We start from the raw sequence: 26237 nt of genomic DNA, 5'->3' as shown, positions 1-26237 counted from the left end.
TGATGTCTGTATGTCACTGTCAGGTAGGCCAAACAAGAAGGGCCCCACCAAACAGTGTACGAGCTGTCGCCATTAACGTCGAAAGTGCACCGGGCCCCACAGAACCCAGGCGGACTGGCACCAGGTCCACGCTTCAGACGAAAAAGAACGCTCGAGAAAAAAGCGAAAAAAGGAAAACGAAAAAAAAGGTGAAGTTTTTATGAGGATTCTACTAATAGTATCAAAAGATCAGGTTTGCTCTGGTGTATCTTATAAAAAAGAAATTTCTTTAACTGGTATATGATTTTTTTTTACAGTGAAATTTTTATTGTGACTTTGTTAATATTCAAATTTTATATCTCTGATCTTCACCAAACATTGTATAAGTTTATATGTGTAGTAATATAAGCACGTACATATATCTAAGAGTTATTCTAATATTTTTAAAAAATATTTCCTGCTCTAGCAAAATAACGGAAAAATCTTTGGTACAAATAATAAATAGCGTCCGTGTATTCTTCATCACCGCCATAAATTTTAAAAAAACCAGTACAGTTATAAAATATTAAGAAATAAGTTCACTAATAAAATAGTGAAATCAACCTCATCTTTCAGATGAAGATAGACCGATGATATTCAGCTTTTTACACCGAAATTCCTCAAAGCAACACGGGAGTCGAGTCGAGGTGGTGCCACGACGCTACGGATCCCACTACCCAACACCACCACACGGGCCCGCGTGGGGTCCACGGGGCCCCACCACCCACACCCTCCCCTCACTTCATAAAACCACCTCCACGGCTCCACCTCCTGTCTCCCCTTTGAACACACCGATACGGCACGCCGTCCCTCTCGCCTCGCACCGTCGCACGGACACGAACGCGCGAGCCACCGAATCGGGCCGAGCCGGATCGAGCTGACGATCCGCGGAGGAGGACCCTGCCGCGGGTTCCTCCTTGCCGCGGCCGACGATGGACTTAGGCCTCGGCGGCATGGGTAAAAGCGGGAGCGGCGGCGCCCGGGACAGCTCGTACGCTCTCGGCGGGGGCGGCGCGTCGGCGGCGGCGTGGACCCGGCTGGTCAGCTCCGGCTTGGAGGACGAGTTGGTGGGCGCGGGGGGAAGAGGAGGCGGAGCGGGGGCGGGAGGGCTGCTGCAGGGGCACTTTTTGGAGGCTTGCTTCCTCTGCCGGAAGCCGCTCGCCAGCAACCGCGACATCTTCATGTACAGGTTCGCCCCTGGCCACCATGGCTATTGCAGTATTGCTACCTTATGCTGTTCGTGAATCGTGAGCTTTGCTTTTGTTCAGAATGGTAGTTTGGGTATTTTGGTGCCGGTGTGTCCCGGGGTATGGACATTTCCGGTGTCTTTGGAAGGTGTATTTTCTTGGGAGGAAGAAAAGGAAAATCTGACCGCCGAATCGGCTGCTGGGAAAGTGGCAGCCGTCACCTATTTCTCAGAATTCTCTCTCTCTCTCTCTCTCTCTCTCTCTCTCTCTCTCTCTCTCTCTCTCTGCGCCTTCTTTTTAATGTGCAGCTGAGATAAAAGTAAGAAGAAATTGGTGCGGATTCTTTTTCCTTTTTCCGATGCTTTCTTGGTGCGAAGGTTTTGTCACCTGTGTTTGTTCGTATGGGCTGCTTTTGCGCGTGAATCCATTGAACTTGGGGGCTTTAATTGGTGCGCTTATTTATGATCGTACCGTGACTACCTGCCAATTCACCGCAGTACCATTTGGCTTTTGTTCTTTATTTATGTAGTTCTAATCAGAAGAGACTTAGCAGCTAAGCGTGGGTGCTTTTTGTGTTATTTAGCTGCAAGGCACACGTAAAATTTCTCTACTGTCCTGATGTGTTGGGTTTTGTACTTTTGTCAGGCCCAAGGGATCCATCCTTTTATGTAGAAAATTACTTGGTGTCACTGTCAATTTTACTTGGGTTTTTCATGGCATTCTAAGCGTGCTAATCGCACATGGTCTTGTGTGCAAGCAGAGGTGACATCCCATTCTGCACCGAGGAGTGCAGGAGGGAGCAGATCGAAATGGACGAGGAGATGGAGAGGAAGGAGAGCACCCCCAAGAAGGTGGCGCCGAGAGCGCCGTCCCCCAAGGACGTGGAGTCCCCGCCGAGGCCTCCCAAGGCCCGGGCCGGGTCAATCCTCGCCGGCTAACCCGAAGGAGGAAGCTCTCAAGGTAGTCTCCTCCGCAAGCGAGCTCGTGTTCTTCCCTCAAAACCAAAGATCAGATCCCCACTTAGTGTTACGTATATGGGTTTGTGTTTTCTTCTTTCTTTAAACCTCTTACGCCTTTGGTTGCGTTGTGACTTGTCAGTGCCCGCCTACATCGCTGACGATGTATAGAGATGGAAGGAGAGAGCGCTGGGTAGTAGGCACACAGCTTTCTATGCTGCTGTGTTTATTGTATGGGTTTTCTGGTCTTCGTTTTTGGGGGATTTTGTGAATACCCAGCATGGTAGTAATTGGTGAAGGTGTTAGGTTTATGGTTTTCCTAATGACCTGATGAAACATATGGCTATAGAAGAAATGGACATATGAATGGACCCTTGACTTTCTCCTTTGTTCTTTTTTAGTAGTTTAAGATCTTGTGAGAATGCGAGTGGCACAAGGCCACAAGAGGCTGGAGAATCCGCAAATTGTGCTGTGATGTGTTCCATGGTTCTGATTTGTGTTGTGCTGTGATGTGTTCCATGGTTATGATTTGTGCTGTTGTTCACAATGATAAAATCTCGTGGCTTACAATATTGGAGTTTTGTTGACTTCTTCAAGAACATTTGGAAACATAAAGTAACATTAGAAAAATCGCTAGAAATGCAACTTCGTATCGAGGCAGTATTCCCAAAATTGTTCACTAAAATGTTGCTACCGCTTGACAGTAGTAGGATTTGACTAGAAACAGAGCTTTTACCCTGCGTACGGAGGGGTCGGCGATAAAGGCGCGAAGCAAAAGGCCAAAAGCAAACCAGTCGCAAATACGTAGTACCAGAGAAATCTGTACGTACTGTCCTCGCCGAATCCGCAGCAGACGTACTCGCGCCGCAGGCTAAACGACAATAACTTGCAACTTTGCTGAGCCATGGCACACATTGACCCTAGCCCCTAATCGAGCTGTTCCACTTGGTTTCCTCAGACGCGAGCCTCCCAAGCCTCGTAGAAAAATGGGTCGATTGATTATTTGCGAAAAAGAACTCCCCACTTCACTATTTACCATCGAATAACTCCAGTTTTACCTTATACAGTTGAGATCTGTTTTTGAAACGGTTGATAGGAAAAAATACAGAAATAGTACAAATATATGATTTGGTGTGATATGCTTTTTCAATTTTATAGAAATTTAAACATATGAATGCAAAACAGAAGTATTTTAGTAGCACCGTAGGAAAAACACAGAGATTAGAGATTTACACACCATTCTAAAGGATTTTTTTCTCATACGCGAGCCTCCCTAGCCTCGTAGAAAAATGGGTTGATTGATTATTTACGAAAAAGAACTCCTATCCTTACTTCACTATTTACCATCCAATAACTCCAATTTTGCCTTATACAGTTGAGGTCTATTTTGAAACGGTTGATAGGAAAAATATAGGAATAGTACAAATATATGATTTGGTGTGATATGCTTCTTCAATTTTATAGAAATTGAAACATAGGAATGCAAAACAGAAGTATTTTGGTAGCACCGTAGGAAAAACATAGAGACTAGAGATTTACACACCATTTTAAAGGAAATTTCCAAAAGATATGACCTCTTGCTAAATTTTCTATGAAATAGAGCCGTAGGAAAACATTTCTATGAAAATTTTCCTTTTCTTTCCTATGAAACAAAAGTGTGTATATGGAGGGTAAATCTCTGACAATGATTTCGGGAATGTTGAACAGTGAGTGCGGGATCGGCGTTTCGAATGTGCCTGTCGAATGTGTTTATTTATTGTTCAAAAACACCAGAGTTATCCAAATTCAGCCCCCCAGTGGGATAAGAGCCATACATCCTGTCTATTCTTCCTTTCAGAGAGAGTTCCCCCGTTGTTACAAAAGATATCCCCTTTATAATTTAGAGGGGTAGAAGTCTTACATGTGAGCCCAACAAAAAGACCCACACCTGCCTAGATGATCAGGATAGACCGCTAGTACATGATATGCTTGTGCTGTGCCTACCCTGGAGCACTGAGATGCCAGTCCCATCCAACAGCTGTGTCCTCGCTTGTCGCGTCCGGGTTCTCCGACCTGCCCTGTCCCATCGACGTTTTCCCACGTGCGCCTGCCATGCCCTCTGCTATGTCCGCGAACCCGTCCCGCAATAATTAATGTTGCGGGATGGGACACGGTAGCCCTGCGCCGGCCATACTGCCTCAGCTGGAGAGAAAACGTATGGGGAAGGAAAATGACATGAGTAGCAACATTAAATGATGTTTGATGGGTCAGACTAGTACCTACCCCGCAATCAGTAAGGGCTGGTCGCAAGGAATCCCACGAAGGCCAGGGTCGTGGTCGCGCTGGCGCCGACTGGCCACGCGGTGGGCATGTACCAGAGAACGAAAACGGATACTGCCAAAAGACCATTCCGATGAGAATCCCTATATTCTTTACACACAGTGTATAAGAAAAATTCTTTAAGAATCCTAATCCTTCAAAAGTCCTATGACAATCCTTCAATCTAAAGGGGCCCTAATATCCTAAATTTCTTTACTTCATGCCACCACCGTTACCTCTCTGTTTGTTATGCCAAAGTGCCATTCTTCTCCACCTTTGTTGTTGGCTGTGCACCACCATGATTTAGCGGCTTGTTTGCCTGTTTGGATATCTTGCTGCGTCTTGGTGCCCCTTTACCGGACCAAAGCTTTTTTTTAGTACAAAAGGGATCCCAAGGAACCACTACGGCACAGGACCAGAGCTAGCGGCAAAATCGAGTGCCGATGATGACCACGACGAGCTCGCGGTCAGCGAGCCACCATACGAAGCACCGGACAACGAACTCCGTTGCAGCTGTCCTCAAAATCGACCACCAGCAGATGACCTCGACGAGCTTTGTAGCGGTGGGCCACAAAATCGAGGACCGGATTACGAGCTCCACGAGTACAACAACCTCGGCGGAAGAGCACGACTAGGAATAACAATTTTTTCTGATTACTAGTTTACTCGTAGATAATAATCCGAATAGAATAGGACATAAGTAACATTTGATGTTCACAGATATATTTTTAGACGAAAAATATTACTTAACGAGTAGACATATACAGGTATAGATATAACATATCTATAACTGTGAAACCCGTATAGTTATTTGATAGGTGAGTCCAAATCTTCTAAACCCTAACTTCCCTCTTTATGTACTTAGCATGTCAGCTACTTATTCAGCACAGTTACTCAGTCCCTCTATAAGTAACCCTCGAAATAGTATTCGGATTAATTATTAGGATAATTAGTTAATAAGATGGAGTTAGCATAAATCTGTCTTTCGATATGGCACGTGCTATCTCACGTCTCATCATAATTATTGCGACCAATAATGATTAACCCGAATCCTATTTCAGCAGTTCCAGCATGTATTTTATGTCTAAGATTGGAATAGACGCATTTACAAAAAGCTTCAACACATCATGACGTAATAAAGAGTGAGTAATGTAAATACATTACAAGTTCTTAAGTTATTAAATTTCAACAATTTATAGAACAGCAAACACTCGAAGAATAAAATATAACAGTTTCATCTCTAGCCAGATAGAGTTACTATACATCATAATTAAAGTTTATAAATAGCAAAAGATATATGACGCCATTTGCCATGTGGCACCACCACAAAACAACTCGAGTAGCTCATACTACTCTTACCCATCACTGACATTGGTGGGCGAGAAATAGCCATACAGTACATCTTTCTCACCTGCAAAACTCAACAAAAATAAGACGAGTACGAAGTTACTTGTAAGACTTATTCCATATTAGGTACATATAATAATCTGACTTCAAAGATTATGCATTTGGGTATGCGTAGTAAGGAATCGACCATAATATTAAATAAATTTGTACACAAAAGTATTTTATCGACTCAAGGGTGTGAGCATCTAACGCTTAACAACATGTACCTTACTATCATAATATCATAACCATAAATATATACATCACCTAATCATACTCTTTCCAACATAACCAACACTAACCACTTCCCAATATACCATAAACATCCCAACATCGAAAACTCTATGATTGATACGGATGGACATAAGCATACTCATAACCAAGAGTGCGGTAATTTGAATTGACATTGCACCTTGTAGGAGGTACATCTTTACCCACACGACTTGGCTCCATCCTCTTGGCCCCAGAGGAAACTTTTCTCATACTCAGAACTACCCACTTGCACATATCCATATGGCATCAGGATTACCACGAGCATATCCCGAACACATCCGGCTCATCGCTACCTTACTTCTCCTCATTCTTTCTCTCACGCATCATATGGTCGCAGGTGAAGTGTTAACATAATGTTTGACAATCTCCTTATATGTATATTTATTGAATATGTGGAAGTACGGAAATTGCTTAAACCAACGACAACCAAAGGTCGTTGCTTAATCGATACAAGCGATCTATATCATTCAGATTCCTAACCTCTCACATCTTGTCTCCTTCTCACAACTCATACATCCTAACCTCATTTTCATTGTGAAACAATAATTAAGCCCTATAACTCACAAACGATGATCAAACCATCGCTCAACTTTTTCCGATAACCTATGCATTAAGCATCTCATATATCTTTTAAGTTAGACCTCAACATGGTTATACCCGGTTACAAGGATAAGGATCATCAATAATTCAAGATAGGAGCGATGCATCAACTTAAGTTCTACCCACAATTCCCGACATTGACTCACTAACATACATAACTTATATAAAGTGATAATTTATCAAAGGGAAAAATGCACAAACCCCCCCCCCCATAAGTCACTCCATTTTTGAGATTCCCCCCCATAAGCCATTTTGTTGCAAAAAACCCCCCCAACAGTAATTTAGATTTGCAAAACCCCCCAGCAATTGTTTAATCCAGAAAATAGGTTTTCTTTAATATTAAAAATATGTAAATTCTTTAATAATTTAGATAAAGGTTTTAAAAATGATTCCTTTGGTGAAATAAATAAAATGAAATGTTTTTAATAATATTAATCTTATATATATATGTTTTTCAATGATAAAATAAATATTTTAATTATGAGAAAAATTTAGAAAATCTAGAATAATGTTTTAATAGGTTTTCTATATTTTTAATTATGGAAAAATGGTAAATAATTAGAAAATAAAGGGAATTTTTAATTTTTCTAGGTTTTCTATGTTTTTAATTTTAGATAACACATAAGGCAAACGTATAAGTTGCAATGGTATAAAAGGAATCTTCTCTAATTTGTCCGGCCGGCCTACCCATTGGCATGGCACTTGGCCGCATTCCAGCGCTCGGCCTCTCTTCCATAGATGCAGAGAGTTCGGCAAGATTTAGCATCAGTCTCCATTGATTTGTCGTTATTTGTGAACACAAATAATAAATAAAATTATATCCTTATTCCTCTAAGGGACATAATTAAAACATTTATTTTATCATTGAAAAACATATATATAAGATTAATAGAATTAAAAATATTTCATTTTATTTATTTCACCAAAGGAATCCTTTTTAAAACCTTTATCTAAATTATTAAAGAATTTACATATTTTTTATATTAAAGAAAACCTATTTTTTGGATTAAACAATTGCTGGGGGGGGGGGGGTTTGGCAAATCTAAATTACTGTTAGGGGGGTTTTTGCAACAAAATGGCTTATGGGGGGGGGAATCTCAAAAATGGAGTGACTTATGGGGGGGTTTATGCATTTTTCCCTTTATCAAATTAGACACCACACGATCCAAAGTAAAAGGTGAAACATGTTTAGATGCTTACCTTGTAGCTCCAGCGCTTTGATCACATACAGCTTCGGTTCGGTGTCGACCTCGACCACTTAAACTGTTGATGCATCACTCTCTAAACAATTTAAGAACGCATCGAATAAAAAAAATGAACAGGAAGGTGTGCTTATAATGCATGATCGTGAACAAGATGAAAAAACATAATGTTAGGAAAATATTCGAAAAAGAATGCCTAAGCCATTAGGTTAAAAGAGCTTTGAACCTTGTATCCAATGTTACAATGTACTGAGTAGCTGGCGGTACGACCAGCTCAGGCGGTGGTTAGACTGTGGGGGTCAAACAAAGAAGAAAATGGTACTGGGTAGATTTGACGGTCAGACTCTTGACCATGGAATTTAACTAGAAGTTGGACCGGTCAAGTCATAACATGGTGGTCAGACCAGCCTTAACACTCTACACTGTAACTAGCCCATCGAGGTCGCTGGCGAAGGCTCCAGCGATGCTTTCGACCGTGAAGGATACCAAAACACTCTAAAAGTCCAGTAAAGTGTTTCTTGAGTGATTTGAGCAACATGCACGGGGCCAAACTTGAGGACCTCATGGAGCTCAGGTCCATGGTTACGGTGGAGTTCAAGTCTAAATGAAATAGGGACCATTTGGAGCTCAGGAACGAAGGGAAAATAATAGGAATCCTCTCCTCGGCATGGGAAAGCTTTCTAAGGGTTTGCCAACTCTAGGAAAGATTCGATTCGAAGATCAGGCTTTAGTGCGGGTTTGGCCGTGAGGTGGGAGAAATTATGTCGGAATGTCTCTAGCGAAGAAGATGATGGGGAACGGCTCACAAAAGCCTTCGAGTAACTCAGGGAAGTCCTCTTCATCAATCTTCGGCCGTCGAGGTGATCCTCTCTATCGGTTTGGTGAAGGAGAGTTAGTGAGTGAGTGAGAACCAGAGAGAGTTGATCGATAGCTTTAAGTAGAGCTTCTGCGCTTTAGCGGTCAAACCATCGGGTTCCCGGTCAGATTGCAGAAAGAATCCACATGCTGAAAGCCTTTGTTCCTTTACCCATTTATTTCTTTTTCTTTTTCTTCTACTTCTCAAAGGACTATATAATCTTCCTAACTATCTCTAAATATTTTTCACTCATCATACATGTACGATAGAAATATGTATTAACCGATTTATTGACCGATTACATAACACTTCATAATATATTTAAATATTTTAAATAAAAGTTAGCAGCATGAAGCATGATACTTATGTATATACATATTTAATGATCAGATTAGGATTTTAAGTATGACACCCCGCACCTAGCACACCATGCCGCCTCTCGCGGAGCCATCATCCCGCTCCGCACCCTCGTCCCGCTGCGCCACCGTTCCTGCAGGCAATGGGTTTGTCGTCAACCCTTGGTGTTCGCGGGTATACTACGGATGGGTACCAGTATAGGTGAGCCCTACCTCTATCCGTCCTACCTGATTGCCATCCTAAGCACGACATGAATGCCTTTGGCGAGCTTGTTTGCGGCCGTGAGCTCAGCATGGACGGGCCGGGTGCCAGCGGCGCTGCATCATCGGGCTCCGTGAGCCTCTGCGCCGCTGTGGTTTGTGGTGGCAAGATCCATGAGCTCCTCCGATGGTTGTTTCGTGGAGAACCTCGCCGGTAGCTAGCCTCCTTGGCTCCTTCGTCAACTCCGATAGGAGATTGCCGCACTCGCTGGTTTGCTATGGTCCCGTAACCCTGTTGCGCTCATCGCCGTTGGGGAGAGAGAGAGAGAGAGAGAGAGAGAGAGAGAGAGAGAGAGAGAGAGTTGTCGACACAGGCTCCGGCCACGCCGGTCGTGGTGTTAGCCTCGCGTACGAGCGCCTGCACATCCGTGATGGAGTCGTGTGTCGCGGCCAAATTTGTGGCACGGTTGGGGAAGAGGGAACGGGGAACAAGAAAGGGAAAAGAGGGGAGAGGAGGGGAGGGGCGAAATAGATTATTCTCATGCACAAGTGGATGTCATCTCACAGCAGTGGTATAGAGTAAAGAAGCTATCAATTGCTAATGTTATGCAGTATAAATGGATATCTTTGTATCTGTTTTTCTTTTTGAGGTGTTAGTCGATGGCATGCAGTCAATTTACTCTACGAATAAACTGGAATTGGCTGTCCATTTGACGCAAGAGTGGAGAGCAGGTGAGTGAGTACTGACGAGGGTAGGAAGCAGCAGCGGTTAATGTCCCACGAAGCTCGCCGGCTTTATAGAAAGAAAAGGAAGGAGCCGAGCCTGTCTGGTAGGCCCATCTGTCAGAGTCCGGCGACCTCTATGAACTGCACCGCCTCATCTGCATGCACTTGGAAGACAAGCTTACGGTGCTGGGAGAAAGGGTAGCGGTCGACGACGGCCATGTGCTCCTCGTCCCTCTTCTCTTGCACCGGAGAAAAAGGAGGGCGCGCCATTGGTTTGACGTGAGATCGGCCGAGGGAAGATTCATGGCTTTGGTTTGAGTGATACGATGGGAACTCACAAGGAAGAACTGTGGTCGGTGATGGCGCTTTGCTGCCAGCCCACTACTTGGCATCCGCTGCCAAAAGCGACCAACGAACGCACCCCAAAAAGGCTGGCCGTCTTGCGTCATCTGGCCGGCTTTCTCTGTTTGGGGACTGGGGTGGTTGGACAGGGAGGCAAGTTGTTTTCACTGTAGCATACGATGGCTATTGCAAAGTAAAAATGTTAGTAACCGATGGACAGTAGAAATTACCGTTACAGTATAATGAAATAGTGTTGGTAAGACAAAAGCTAATTCAGTTTTAATAATTTCTGGAGCTAGTTTATGGTGCACTTCGCTTCTTTGAGAAAAAAATGGTGGGTAATAAATCTTCCAATGAGCTGAACTTCCTTGATGCTATGCATCATCTCATCTGGTGCGAGGCAAGAGACGCTACATGGCCTGGCTGGATAGATGCAAATGCAATTGATCTGACCTGAATGAATGAGGCTGCTAAAGACTCCTAAAGTAGATTTGGACATAGGTGCTGAAACCAGTAAAAGGAACTCGGACCTTGTCAAATTCATCAAGTAAGATGGAAACATGTACAAAAGAGAACAAGGAAATGCCCTACTTTCGACAAATACACATTCTGCTTAGCAGCCGTCGCCATTGGCGGAGCTAGTGGGTGTTCCGGGTATGCCCGGGCATCTCCAAAAATCTTAGATGTCACTAATGAGTAGTTTAATATTAAGTATAATTTATATAGTATTAATTTAATTGTACGTGTTCAGTTAAGTTGATATACTTGAGACTGCTACGGAGAACTCTAGATGGGCCGTATGGGTTGGTATCAGCAAACGGGCCATAAATTGGCCTGGTATTATAATTGGGCCACTTCATCGTCCTTTTCTTTGGGGCCTAACTGACAAGTGGGACCAGCTTGCCAGTGTCGTTCGTTAGTAAACCCCAGAACCCGCCTCCTGCATCCGTCTTCCCCTCAGCCTCGCCGCCGCCGCCGCCTCCCGCGCGCCTCCTCCCGCCATGGCGAAGTCATCGTCGGCGACTGCGGCAGCGGCACGCAGTAGCAAGCGGAAGTCCAGGACCGGGACTCTAACCCTAGAAGAGGTGAAGTCGCTGGGCCGCGAGCTCCTCTCCTCGCGCGCCCACCTCAACCACGCCCCCGCCCTCCTCGCGCTCCTCTCCGCATCCGCGCCGCTCGACCTCGCTGTGGAGGCGCTCATCTCGCTCCAGTCCTTCTTCGTTCCCCTCCTCCCCTCCATCCCCTCCACCTCCGCCGCTGCAGCCGCTGCTGTAGATGCGAGCAGCGACCCCGAGCTCGTGTTCAGGTCCTGGCTGCGGCAGCGGTTCGACGAGCTCGTTGCCGCGCTCGTCGAGCTCAGCGTGTCGCCGCAAAGTGATGACGCAATCAGGGTGGGTTTTGAACTAGTTTTTTTGGTATATTGGGTGTTGTGTGACGAGGGATTAGTGAAATTAGCACAACTTTTGTGGTCTGTAGGATGTAGCACTGGATGCTCTTATGGATTTCGTGAAGCTGGGAAAGGACGGGAAGTTCCAGTCGGCAATTTACCACAAGTTTCTCCACGCTGTCGTGAGTTTTTCTTATCTTATGGCGTTCCATCTGTGCGATTTTACCCTTGGATTTGTATAGATTTCCCTTGTTATTGCGGATAATTGCTTTGTTACAGAACTGAGCCTTTTTATTTCGTAAGCTCTGTTTGTTTCTGCTCAAGTAACGTGCTGACTGCAGTCGAATTAGTGACTTCGTGTCAACTGTTTTTAGTGTTTGCTCTTGTGTGTTCCCATTCTTTCTGCAGGTTCATGCTGCTGATTCCACTGATCCTTTGTTAGAGTTGCTTGGGTCGAAGTACTTCAAATACACTGATGTTTGGTACGTTGTGAACACTTTTTGAATTTTTCCTGTTATATTTCAATATGTGGTCCATGAAACACTTGTTGTCATGAGATTTTCAACTTGGTTGGTGTCAATGAATTTCTCAACATGTGCTTATTTTCATCCTACAATTGCTTCTGCAGTTACTTTACTTATACTAGCTTGGATAAGATCGCCAACAGTCTGGGCAGTAAACCCACTGGTAGTCTCTCAGTCTTCGTTTTTGTTCTTTTTTCTTTTCTTCGGTCAAAACACTTGCGTAGATCAACTTCTCTAACTTCTTACGCAAATTGGTTACCTTATTGTTATTCTAATCAGGCTCTGGAAAAGGTGCCTTGCAGAATGGGGGTGATGCGTCAGAAAACAGGTGTACTTCAGCTTTCTTTTATGCAATATATATATGTTAAACCTTAATGGTGATTTGATGCTTGCAAACATAACTTAAGTGAAATACATACACTTGTACTCAGCATGAGATCATAGAAAACTGCAATTATGTACTATTATCTAATGATGTATTACAAATACATGCACAACAAATACAGTACGTGCTTGCACAACAATGTAGCACGTGCTTGCTTTGGTAGGGAAAGTCATGCTTTTAGATTTACATGTTCTAGCATTAGCATCTTGGTTTTAGAGAACTAACATGTTGTTAGGACAATGAGAATGTTGATTTGTTGCTCATATTTCATCCTGCACTTCTGCATTGAAGTCAATTATTAAGTTGTGTACCATGTGGTCGTTTAGCTTTTATCTCTGGGAAGTCAATTTGTAGTTGATAATCACTGGTGTGGATTATTAACATCATAATTGTTCATTGTCTCATCCCAGAGCCATACAAACCTTATATTGTGACTGTTGCTATGTTGATGCCTTCAAACTACTTGATAATTTTATGTCTTATGTTCTTTTCTCTCTTACATAACAGTGGTGTTATTTTTACACACAACATATACAATGTTTTGGCGCATCTTCCTGTGATAGATTTTCAAAAGGAATCAGAATTTGATATGTGGAGTACTGTTGGTGAGTATTATCTGTTTTGTTTGGTACTCTCAACTTTCCTCTCATCTTCAATGTTATTTCACGTATTCTTTTGTAGCTAGAAATTACTCCCATTTACGTTCTTCTATAACTAGAAAACTATGTTTGTATGGGTGTGATTAGTATCCTTACTCTTGACTTTTGGTTTTGTGCTTCTGAAGGCCTATCTTCGAAAGGAGAAAAGGACTCCTTGAAGGTACTTCATATACACTTCAGAAAGTAAACTGAATTTTTCCAGCTTAAGATCAAGTTTTGCAGGTACTAAGCTTTAAAATTGTGTAGGACTCCTTTGCTGCTTGCATTAAGAAAAAGCTAAAATTGAAGTTCACCAAAGCATGGCTATCCTTTCTCAAGTTACCACTCCCACTTGATGTGTACAAGGAGGTAAAGTTATTCTTGTCCTGAAAGATGTAACTGTACGATGCAATCATGCAATATTGCTCTTCTCTTTTGTTTTTTCAATCTAACCTTCAAAACCAGATCCTTTGTTCAACATCCTGTGAAAAGCACCTATTCAAATATTGCTTCGTCTTGGAACTGTAAATGGTTATGTGTTGCATCTAAATTATGAGTCCCTTGCTGCAACAATTTTTTGACATTGTAAATTGGCAAATTTGTCTACATGACACTAAAAAAGTATGACTTTGTCTCCAGCACACCCTCATGTTCGATTTTGCCTGCTGGATGCCAGGAATATATGGTTTTGTCTCCAGGACACCGCATTAAATAAAATATTAATTTCCAATTGATGAGGAGAGGCAAAAGTCTCAAAATGACACCAAATTTCCTTGACCCTACCTGCAGTCTCGCATTCTCTCCTCTCTTCCCCTCTAGGGTCGTTCGTCGACTGCTCCCTTCCCCTCCAACACCGGCCATCGGCTGTCCTCCCCTCCCACGCATTGCCCGCAGGCGATTGCTTCCTTTCACGCTGCCCGACGGCCTCCTCTCCCCCTGCTCCAACTCTTGCAGCAGCATCCTTGACGATGATGGCGTCGAAGGCATGAAAGAGTTCGCAAAATTCCTTGAGTTTGTAGACGGGAGCGACCTTGTCGTCATCTGCTGTAACGCTGTTCACCATCCGTGACCTTCCACTCCTCCCTCTGCGATCATCCCCGTCGATGGGTTTCGTCTTGATTGGAGCAGGGGTCATGCAGCCATGGATCAGAGCTGTCATGTGGTGGGGTCGTTTTGGTGGTCACGGATGGCAGTCAAAGTCGAAGAACGGACCCTCGTCATCCTCTCCGTCACCGCAGCCGCGTGGGGGAACGGACCCTCGTCATCCTCTCTGTCACCGCAGCCGCGTGGGGTGCCGAGCGCCGTTGCGATGATCGTGGACACCGTGCGGCGCGGTGCTTCGGTGGGAAACAAGAAGAAGAAAGAAAAGAAAAGGGAGGAGAGGAGAGGGAGAAAGGAAGGAGAGAGGGAGATCGACGGGTGGAGTCCGTTTGGTGGTGAGACTGAGAGAAGAAGGAAGGTGTTTTTACAGGGAGGAGAAAGGCAAGGGCAACAAGGTCTTTCAACTCACCCTCTCTTTCCTAATGATTATTTTATTCGCTGAGGTGTCCTGGAGACAAAACCACATATTTCCAGTGTCCAGTAGGTAAATATCGAACAAAAGGGTGTGCTGGAGACAAAGCCACACTCTTTTAGTGTCTTGTAGACAAATTTGCCTTGTAAAGTACATGTAACACTATGTACTAAGCCTATTTTCTGTCTATCACCAATATACCATTCCGTAACAGTATAATTGCTTAGGATGATGAAGTTATTTATTGTTTACCGTTGCTCATCCAAGTTAAGAATTATCACTTTATTTTGCAATGTTAAAGGTGTTTCATTGTTGGCTTAGTTTTCCTGCCCTGAGTGATGTTTTTTAGTTTGCAGGTCCTTGCTTCAATTCATCAAAATGTAATTCCTTCAATGTCAAACCCTGCCATCTTATGGTAGGTTGTGTGATTTCCATTTATTGACATATTTGTTTGACATGCCACTGACAGAAAACTTGACACCTGTATAATTTTCTGTTGTAGTGATTTCTTGACTAGATCATATGACATTGGTGGTGTTATCAGTGTCATGGCCTTAAGTGGTCTGTTCATTCTCATGACACAACATGGTCTGGAATATCCAAAATTCTATGAAAAGCTCTATGCACTACTGACTCCTGCTGTTTTCATGGCAAAACATCGGTCAGTGTTCTTGCAAGTAAGTAGAAAACGGATGACTGTCACATTATGGTCACTTTCTGAGTATGATATATTATCTTTTATGATGAATCAACTCCTGTGAACTGAAAAGGGTCATAAAGTCTCTACACCCAACATTTTGTATCATGGTCTTAAAATGACTGTGGAGCCATCCACACCTTCACATGTTATAAATGCTCGTATCCAGTAATAGATAGCCTGCTTAAACTATTTTTCAGGTGGAACAGTCTTGAGATGCACCATCTTAATGTGATAATGCAAGCACCTGGTATAAAAAATAAATCATGTGCTAGTAACCTACCAATTGTGGTAGACTAAACTAGTAGTTGATTAGTTAATCCTGATGCCTGACAAACCCGATAAATAACTTGGGGATTTCTTTGCTTCAGTTGTGGACAAGGCCATAATGATGGATGGGGTGCAAAGAAAGAAACACCCTTAATCTTGTATAAGGAGTGTACCATATGACTGACTGATCACATAGAATCATACAAATAAAAATCCATAGTACATGCCGCGAGTGCGAAATCTTAAAATAGAAATCATTTTCTTTTCTGTAAGCATTGTTATCTTATTCTTACCTTTTAGTCATGGCTATCTGTTGACATTTGACTTGTTTTCTTGCAGCTTCTAGACACATGCCTGAAATCCTCTTATCTTCCTGCATATCTTGCTGCTGCGTTTGCAAAAAGATTGAGCAGACTTGCTCTTTCAGTACCACCAGCTGGAGCTCTTATTATTATTGCTTTGATTCATAATCTTCTGCGGAGGCACCCATCAATTAATTTTTTGGTTCATTGGGTATGTTGCCTGCTAGTCCCTTTGTTAGTTGTGTTGCATGTGTAGGATTCTTGATTGATCCCAGTGTGTATACATCACTGTGCAGCCATTGAGCTACATTTTGTTCACATAATCACTTGAGACACGCTCCACATTTTGCTTTGCACTGTGCAAGTATATTCTTTTTCTTGTCTCATAAGCTAATTCTAATGCATCAGAATTTCTTTCAGGAAGTTGATGAGAATGACAGCAATGCCACAGGAGAAGCTAGTCAACCTAAGAAGATTGGTGCTGATCCTTTTAACGATGAAGAGACAGATCCTGCAAAGTCTGGTGCAATGCGTAAGTTTTTAATCATATCCAACAGATGCTGTCTCATTTTGTTTCCTTTGGTTCTTTTCCTTGCAATCGTAAGCGACAAGCAATCACGAGAAAAATCATTCTCTGAGCTCAAATTTCTCTTCCGCCCACGCCCATCCCAAAGCATGTATTCTTAAGATAACCACCTTGATAATTCTGAAGAAGAAAGCAATAGAGATATATGCATGAATTTCCATCATAAAGGAACTTTTGCTGTCACATCCTTTTTGCAGTATACTGACATCTAATGAACCTGCCATAGAGATTAGAAATAGCACCTATAGTCTATAGTTTTCTGGAAGGAAGACATATAATTTTGAGGACTGAATTGTTTTTTTCTTTCTTTTTGGCCCACTGCTTTATAGTGCTAATATAATTCTCGCTCTTTTGTTCAATTGAAATTCCTTTATCTGTAGGGAAAACACGCTGGTTCTTTTATTGGTAGACTGTTGTAAAATATCCAGGTTGTCATGGGGTGTTAAGGTTTGTTCTCGTTGATGTATATCTTAGGAAGTAACTGGAACCTCTGCAAATATACCAGTCGGTGCCATCAACCAGTACTGCAATTAGTAAATTTGTGGGAACTTAAATAACTGCCCCTTGATTGATGCTGTCTCGTTGCTACAGTATTCGTACTGGGCCCAACTAAATGACTATTCTGCATTATAATTTATGAGCAGTGGTGAGATAATGACATTAGAGTGGATTTTGTATCCAGGGGTTCCGGCATACCTATTAGCAAATTTAGCATGTTGCAATGTTTAAAAAATTTGTCAAAAAATCATGTATTAGTACGCATAAAGTTAAGTAAACCTGCAAAAATTCAATTTCAAATTTGTCCTAGATGTCAAGAAACAAATATAGACAAGTAGTCAATCTGGCATGTTCATCATGTGCGCTTTTTGAATCTCGATATCAAAGATGAATTTGCAATCAATTTTTTGCCGGTTTCTTTAACTTTATGTGTTTTATGGAATTTTTGAAACATTGCAACATGTTGGATTCATCGTATTTTTGCTAAAGAGGATGCCAGATCCCCTAGTCACCAACCAATTTACCATTATTTTATTTGTTCTTCTAAAAATCTAAACTACAGCCAGAAGCCACTTTCATAACAGGTTATGGACGCAACTGCTAGTTAATATGCACGATTATGGATGCAACTGCTAGTTAATATGCAAGCGTGCTTGCATCTTTTTTAATGATATTCTTGTGAACTGCTTACTGCCTATCATATATTAATACTTGATTGTGCCCTACAGGAAGTTCTTTGTGGGAAATAGACACGCTTCGGCTTCATTACTCTCCTGCAGTTTCTAGGTAACAGAAAGGGAACTAACTACAGCCTGATTTCTATGCAGTTTCCTTTGTTGTTCGAAAGTTTTGCTCATTTTCATGTGGTATCACTGTCAGATTTGTTGCATCACTTGAGAATGATCTCACTGTCCGGGCCAAAACTACTGAGATGAAAATAACAGACTTTAGTTCAGGCTCCTATGCAACGGTTTTCAGGGATGAGGTACTTACTACCTTTCACTTCATTCATCATCGGATCTATGCATGCATATGTACTGTCTGGTAATGTATCATTGATGAGGTACTTCTGTATCATATGTTTCACTGCATTTCATCCTCTCATTTATGTACCGTGACATTGCTTACTCATCCATTGGATTGAAAAGGAATGACTAAGTTTGATTGGGGGCGTAGCAATTTTCAGGTGCTATAGCGAAAAATTGTGGAACTTAATCTTGGTTTTTTGTTCCTTATCCAATGCTTAGAAGTGAAGATATGAGTATATGAATACCTGGTTTATGCATACATACGAGCACTTGTTTAAATGGTGTTTCTGACAATTTAGACTGTGTCCAGCAAGACCATCATGTGACTCCGTTTTTGTTATAGAAGTTCAAACCAGAGCTGAATTCTTATCATATCCGTTGCCATTTGACTGCCAATTATGAGCTATCGATTTCCTAAAAAAACATTTAACATTCACCAATCTTGAATTTTGAATTGTAGGTGCGGCGGCGGATAAAACAGGTCCCCCTTGCTTTCTACAGAACCACACCAACTTCGTTATTTCAGGGATCAGATTTTCCTGGATGGACTTTTGGGGACCAATCTAATGACACTGTAGAAACTATTGCCGAAGGCAATGAAGCAATCGAGAGGGCAGAGGCTAGTGACAGCACACCTTCCAAAAGGTTGCGGGTGGAGACCTGAGTAGGAGACCCAGACAGCTGCTTCACGTATTAGAAGACAGTTGAGGGGTATCATTGCTCTGTTGTGTGGTTCCCCGTTGTAGTTTGGTTTTCTTAAGTTATCTCTAGCAATCTTCGAGTGTTGTAACATAAATTTTGAACTGAAAGGGTCATGTGAGGAAATTATTGTTTTGATTACTACTAATCTAGGATATAATCTCGATTGCCAATTATAGAGCAAGTAAATGTCATTTCAGCTTTCCAATATTGCTCACGCGGTTTTGACTTTTGAGGGAATTGTTCTGCTCTCTGCGGCTCAAGTGTCACGGGATCTGTTCACCAATATGATTGGCGTCTTACAAAAGCTCTTCAAATGGTCCGTCCATCTTCCTGTCTACACGTTCAAGCATAAGGACATTTGTGAAATATTTGTGCCTGCTTCTCTAACATTATGATCCAAAGCTAAAAAACCATCAGGAAAACTCGTGGCAAAAAAGAACATGAACATGTTGATCTCGTAGGAAACGGTAGCTCCATGCGAGTGATATCGACCTAATGACTGATAGGAGCGAACTTGATGAAGGCGCAGTAGATTTTTTCTTCAGTAGATGTGATACTTCTGGGCCCAGTGTCGTCTTCAGTGACTGTTGTTTATGACCAGGTCGTTGTACTGATGCTGCTGCTGTTTTTGGCCTTTCCAGGTATGATTTGTGGATTGGGGTTGTCAAGGTATCTTGTCCGTCCGAATGTTGAAGCTCCATATCCTCAGGTACTACCACGTGTCCAATGGAAGCATCTTAAATCTCTTTAGCTCTTTGCACTGGAGCATACTTCGTAACGTGTTAATTGACTTGAGCTCTCGGGGTAAATGAGACTTCTACCACCTAAAGCTGCTTCAGACCCAACGGTAAGAGGAACTGTGCCTTTACTCACAAAAGAAAACAAAAACATAGAGAGGTTCCGGGGCAATTGTTTGCGTATCCTGCATCTTCCACGCTTTTAGATTCACCCTGTTGTTTTCTTCAAAAGAAGATTTAATCTCATGTCAACTTCATGACTGATCTTCTTACCCGTTGAGCTCATAAAAGAATTCCGTGGTCAAGTTCGTCTCAGCTCTTACTTGGTCTCTTTTCTGCTTGCTTGTTATGCTGTTTATTCTTTTCATGGGCAAATCTTAGGTGAGAGGTTGCTTAATTTCTGTAGCTCATCAGGACCCCTTTTTTTTTTTAAGTTTCCTTTGGTGATGTCTTCCCAGTTTTGCTTCTCAAGGAGTGTCCATTTTTGTGCTGTTGAGCCCCAATTCGTATTGATGCATGATATATCCTCCTCTCTTACCTGAGATTTGTGCTTCTAACCTGTGGCTGTGGCTCATCATGTAAATGCCTGAATTTCCTTGAGGAATAGTTTAAGTTGTTAGCTGGCCAAAGTATCAACCTAACAGGCATCATCAGGAAATTTCCTTTTGGTTTTTGCAGCACATCTGATGAGCTGAAGGATGGACTCTTAAAAAACACCCAAGTAATCCTGTGGACTCAACATGAAGTTCATGCTCCATATTTTGGCCATTTTCTGTTGTCTGTGTTCCTGTGCACTCGGCAAGAATATTTCTGTGACACCCAATGTTGTGAATATTGGAGCTATTTTGACATTCAATTCGACAATTGGGAGAGCTTCCAAGGTTGCCATTTCTGCTGCAGTCAATGACATCAACAATGATTCAAGTATTCTTCCGGGCACAAAGCTGGTTGTCCAGATGCAAGATTCCAATTGCAGTGGCTTCATTGGCATTATTCAAGGTACTCTATTCATGTCTCTCTGCCATTGATTCAAAAACACTTACTTTTTATGACAAATACAATCCACATGGTGACACACGACTAATTCCTTCTACTTTGTCTTACTTAGCCTTGCAATTCATGGAGAAAGATACAGTTGCAATCATCGGCCCACAATCTTCAGTCACTGCGCACGTTGTTTCCCATGTTGCAAATGAACTCCAAGTACCTTTGATGTCCTTTGCTGCAACTGATCCGACTCTCACATCACTTCAGTATCCTTTTTTTGTGCGTACCACCCACAGTGATCAATTCCAAATGGCTGCGGTTGCTGACTTAGTGGATTATTATGGGTGGAAGCTAGTGACAGCAATATTTATTGATGACGATTATGGAAGAAATGGCATATCCTCCTTAGGTGATGAGCTTGCCAAGAGGAGATTGAAGATCCTGTACAAAGCTGCAATTAAGCTAGGAGCAAAGAAGAGTGAAATGGCTGCTGTACTGGTCAAGGCTGCGATGATGGAGTCCCGGGTCCTCATACTGCATGCAAATGCTGACTCTGGACTTGCGGTGTTCTCATTAGCGCACAATCTTGGCATGACATCTGGTGGATATGTGTGGATTGCAACAGACTGTCTCAGTTCATATCTTGATTCATCACTTCATCTTGACACTGGATTACTGAGCACGATGCAGGGTGTTTTGACATTGCGTCAGCACACAGAAAATACCAGAAGGAAGAACAGGCTAACTTCACAATGGAGTGCACTGGTGAAGGGGGATAGTGGTGGCAGCAGGTTCTTGCTTAATTCCCATGGCCTTTATGCTTATGATACTGTCTGGATGATTGCTCATGCGTTGGATGCATTTTTCAATAGTGGCGGAAACATTTCCTTCTCTCTTGACCTCAAACTGCATGAAGTTGCAGGAGGACCTTTGAATTTGGAAGCAATGAGCGTCTTTGATGGGGGAAGGCTATTACTAGAAAGAATCCGCAAAGTAAATTTCACGGGTGCAACTGGCCCTGTAAAATTTGATTTACATGGTAATCTTATCCAGCCTGCATATGACATTGTAAACATAGTAGGGTCTGGTTTGCGGACAATTGGTTATTGGTCCAACTATTCTGGGCTGTCCATTGTGTCTCCTGAGACCCTTTACAAGAAACCATTGAATCGCACTATTGAAAATCAGAAACTCTACACTGCAATCTGGCCAGGTGAGACTACAACGAGACCTCGGGGATGGGTATTCCCTAACAATGGAAATGAGCTGAGAATTGGAGTTCCCAACAGGGTAAGTTACCGTCAATTTGTATCAGTTGACGCTCAAACTGGAATGGTGAGTGGATTCTGTATTGATGTGTTTGTTGCTGCAATAAACCTGTTACAATATCCAGTTCCATATAAGCTTATTCCTTTTGGCACTGGCCGTGAGAATCCAAGCTATGCACAGCTTATCAATGAAATTCTGACAGATGTAAGTTCTATTTCTAAAATGCACATCATTTTATGGTTAGTATATGTCACTGAAGTCGACTTATGACAGTCATTTTTTGGCTAGGAATTCGATGCTGTTGTTGGCGATGTAACTATTGTCACCAATCGGACAAAGGTTGTTGATTTCACTCAACCATACGTCGAGTCTGGGCTTGTAATACTTACCGCTGTTAAGAGGCAGAGCTCGAATGGATGGGCTTTCCTGCAGCCATTTTCCATCAGGATGTGGTGCGTGACAGGACTGTTCTTTGTTATCATAGGAACGGTGGTTTGGTTGCTCGAGCACAGAATCAATGATGAATTCCGCGGTCCTCCAGTGAAACAGGTTATTACTGTTTTCTGGTAAGGTCTAACATGCATCTAAATTTGCGTCATTTTCTGCTGATCAAATTTCACGCTAGATATTGATTTATTGTCATTTTAAAAGACGAGTTGGAAGGATAATAAATCATTTTTCTCGCTGAAAACATTCCTTTTCTTTCTTCCTTCCTTCTATGCAACATTGCTGATGAAAACATTCCCGGTAAGTTCTGTTTTCTTTTACTTGGTGTAGTTGTCTAGTTGCAACTCGCAAGGACTTCATTCCAAGTATCATCATAATCTAGCTTCTTGAAGCGTGCATAGGTTTTCGTTGTCTGTCTGATGTTGCACACTTAACATGTCATATTCTTTTTGCAGGTTCAGTTTCTCAACTCTGTTCTTTGCCCAAAGTAAGTAAAATGCAGCTCTTTGCATTTCTGCATACTATTCAAGATGGAAACTTCCCAACCAAGCTCATAAGAGTCATTCTGCATCTTCTATTTTCACAGGAGAGGACACCAGGAGCACGCTCGGCCGCTTCGTGATCATAATCTGGCTCTTCGTAGTCCTGATCATCCAGTCGAGCTACACTGCCAGCCTGACCTCCATACTCACCGTGCAGCAACTCACGTCTCCGATTACGGGCATTGACGGCTTGATCGCCAGTGAAGAGCCTATCGGGTTTCAGGTCGGCTCCTTCGCGGAGAGCTACCTCGTGCACGAGCTCGGCGTTGCCCCGTCAAGGCTTAAGGCGCTCGGTTCTCCGGACGAGTACAAAACAGCACTTGAGCTCGGCCCTCACAAAGGAGGCGTCACGGCCATCGTCGACGAGCGTCCGTACATCGAGCTCTTCTTGTTTCAGCACGACAGGTTTGCGATCGTGGGATCCGAGTTCACCAAAAGCGGCTGGGGTTTCGTGAGTTCCTTCCCACATCCTGATAGCCTGATATCTTTCTTTTTTCAAAGCAGTAGTAGTTTGATTGGTCAGAAAGCTCGTGATCAAGCGATAATTCAGTGTTCTTCTGATGCAACATTTCTGTTAAATTTAGACTGAACACTCTTGTTGGATCTTCCAGGCGTTCCCGCGGGACTCTCCGCTGGCCGTGGACCTGTCGACGGCGATCCTGACGCTGTCGGAGAACGGTGACCTCCAGAGGATCCACGACAAGTGGCTGTCGAGCGGGCCCGTGTCGTCGCAAGGAAGCGACCTGGAGTCGGACCGGCTGCAGGTGCACAGCTTCGAGGCGCTGTTCCTCATCTGCGGCGTGGCGTGCCTCCTCGCGCTCGCCATCCACGCCTGCGTCCTTGTCCGTCAGTACTCCCGCCACGTCGCCTCGGAGCAGGCCGCGCTCTCCACAGGTGGTTCGCGCTCCCACCGCAGCAGCCTCCAGTCGTTCATGTCCTTCGCCGACCGCCGGGAAACGGAGTTCCGGAAGAGCTCCAACGATCCGGCGGCACTGGCAGGAGGGTCCAGTGGCCGTGGCAGCTTCACGTCAAGCAATAGCGCCAGCACCAGCATTTCTTCGAGGTAGCAACGCCGGCCCCTCGCAGGCTCGCTTCCAGGTTTCGGCGTACGCCGGACACCCCAGCTAGCGCATGTACGCACGCTTAGGCCGTAGAGGCGTAGGTAGATCGTCGTAGCGGCGGTAATTTACTTGGACGCACGGGTCCAGGGTGTAGTGAATTTGGAGCTCCGTGTGCTGCGGAAGTTTGGGGATTAATGTCGGGATCCTAGGCATGTGACTAACAAATCTACATGAATTTATAATCATACACGGTAACACCGATACTCCGTCAGTGCCCATTCTGGACCATGAAGTCATGAGCCTATCCCGTGAGCAAGTGTTGGCCAGCGGCCGAGAGCCGACGCAGCTGTCCGCACGGCCGCACAGCAGCGAGCGGCGCCCGCTAACGCTGTCGGCTCGTGCGGCACGACCGCGGGAGGCCCTCCTCACATCACCGAGTGCCCCCCCCCCCCTCCGGGGCAAGAATCCAGGGCGGGAAGCGTCCGTCTCGGCGCTTCGGCTCGTGCCGAGTCGAGGGCGAGGCAGTCGGAAATCCTGGACGGCGCACGGCATGGAGTCATTGTGGCGCTGTCACGGACTTGGGTCGGCTCGGGCCGTAGACTGGGCTGCAGCGAGTCGTGTGGCCCAGCTAACGGCTGTGGGCATAAAAGGCATGAGACATCGCCGACAGGAGGGCATTGAAGATATCAGAACTGACTTCCCTTCTTTCTCCTCCACTCTTCTTCCGCGTTCCCCTGCTATCTTCTTCTATTCCCGATCCCTACTGCTTCTCTATTTCCAGTCTCCTTCTTCCTCTTCCCAATCTATTTGATCTTCCTAACATAAACTCCTCTTCTCTGTATTTATACCCGGTTTGAGTATTGACTCGTATGTGACTTTGAGCTCTTGAATGGGATTGATAGGTGTGCTTTTGTGAGTGTATGTGTTGGATCAAGTGAGGAACGTGATAATTAGTATCAGAGTCGTCAATCCTCGAAGCTGTAGTGTGACGGTTATGGATTTCATTGGTGGAAGAGTTCGTAGTGGAAGCGCTCGCCAAACTTTTGGTGAATTGCCGAACTTGCTAGACACCACCTCGAGTCATCTTCTTCATGTCGCTACCTGGTGCAGCACCCGACATAATCTACGACATCTACAGGGCAACGACGATGCAGGTGCTCGTGTCGATGACCACATGGCGTGTCGATGCTTTCGTCTGGTTCCAAACAAGCCAGGGAGCGGAGCAGGCACGGCAAGCCACCCACGGACGCAACGTCTATGTCGGCTGTTGTGCCTTGGACATCCAGTGTGTGCACCATCTTCCCAGTGATGGCAACCACTCCGGCCAGTTGGCGCACTCCACTACGGCCCTAGTCACGGCAACCTTGGCGACGTCTGCTCGCCATCATCCACCGGTGGCCACCGCTACGCTAGCACCCGCTACCTGTGTGCCGACCTTCAACAGCGCGCCCGCATCGGCCACCGCATCAACCACCACCCCGACATCCACGACCGTCTGCCACAACAACAAGTCCCTGCTCGCCATCAACATTAATGCCTCCACCGCGTACTAGGGCCTCTTCGAGTCGCCTACACCTACATCAGTGACCGCCCTTGCGCCGACGTTCGCTGCACCCACCACCGTTTTTGGCGTCAACCATCGCTGAGATTGCTGAGAGGATGACGGCGCTGCTGGTGTCCACAGCGACCTTACTTGCATCGACGCGCTCACTGGTAACGAAGACGTGTTCTCTAGTGGCATCATCGGCTTCCACATGCGTAGAATGTGTGGCGACGATGGGTGCTACCACCGTGTTCTCACCAGCTTCTCCCCTCGTGCCGGCAGCGGATCCGGTTTCCCCTACGCTTCATCAGTCGCCAGTGGAATGGGAGGAGATCACATCAGAGGAGACGGTGCCTTCCCACATCAATGAGCCAGCCTTCATCACCGACGAAGACGGCCATGCTAACCTCTTCGTCCTTGTCGGACCCCTCCTTCGGGTCACCTTGTGCAATTCATACCCGTCACTGGATCAGTAGCTGGTACACACATATTTCCAACAGAAGTAGACATCAAATGCATACAACGATTAAGTACAATATTAGGGGACAACACAGAGTTCATTACAATAAAGACCCGTGGGCATAATTAAATAAAGCCTCACAGCACAACGAAAATAACGCAAAAGCAACCAATGCCCTCTAGGCAACTTGAGTGCAGACGAAACCAATTTTTCTATTCTTCATCTTCTTCTTCGATGAAGTTGGCCTCTGGATCATCTAA

The 26237-nt window shown here is 44.1% G+C and overlaps 2 protein-coding genes across 2 annotated transcripts; both read left to right on the top strand.

Moving 5' to 3' along the window:
- The first annotated feature begins 783 nt into the window (after positions 1-783).
- LOC133924853 (FCS-Like Zinc finger 2-like) lies at positions 784-2547 on the top strand. Its single transcript, XM_062370581.1, has 2 exons — positions 784-1207; positions 1966-2547. The coding sequence occupies exons 1-2, from the start codon at positions 951-953 to the stop codon at positions 2141-2143; spliced, it is 435 nt and encodes a 144-aa protein (XP_062226565.1). The 5' UTR covers positions 784-950; the 3' UTR covers positions 2144-2547.
- Positions 2548-11298: 8751 nt separating this feature from the next.
- LOC133925594 (glutamate receptor 3.1-like) lies at positions 11299-24237 on the top strand. The gene is made up of 22 exons (XM_062371469.1): positions 11299-11792; positions 11878-11970; positions 12197-12270; positions 12417-12475; positions 12592-12640; positions 13205-13302; positions 13482-13516; positions 13603-13704; positions 15205-15263; positions 15351-15525; positions 16155-16328; positions 16538-16649; positions 17930-17987; positions 18081-18186; positions 18690-18891; positions 19573-19640; positions 20394-20667; positions 20777-22128; positions 22213-22490; positions 22827-22858; positions 22958-23364; positions 23525-24237. Exons 1-22 carry the CDS (start codon positions 11403-11405, stop codon positions 23978-23980), a joined length of 4653 nt encoding a protein of 1550 aa, XP_062227453.1. The 5' UTR covers positions 11299-11402; the 3' UTR covers positions 23981-24237.
- Positions 24238-26237: the final 2000 nt, after the last annotated feature.

This window comes from Phragmites australis, chromosome 7, assembly GCF_958298935.1.
Source record: "Phragmites australis chromosome 7, lpPhrAust1.1, whole genome shotgun sequence".
Classification (NCBI taxonomy): Eukaryota; Viridiplantae; Streptophyta; class Magnoliopsida; order Poales; family Poaceae; genus Phragmites; species Phragmites australis.
The sequence above is the reverse complement of the archived record's forward strand: the minus strand, read 5'-3'. Positions and strand labels throughout refer to the sequence as shown.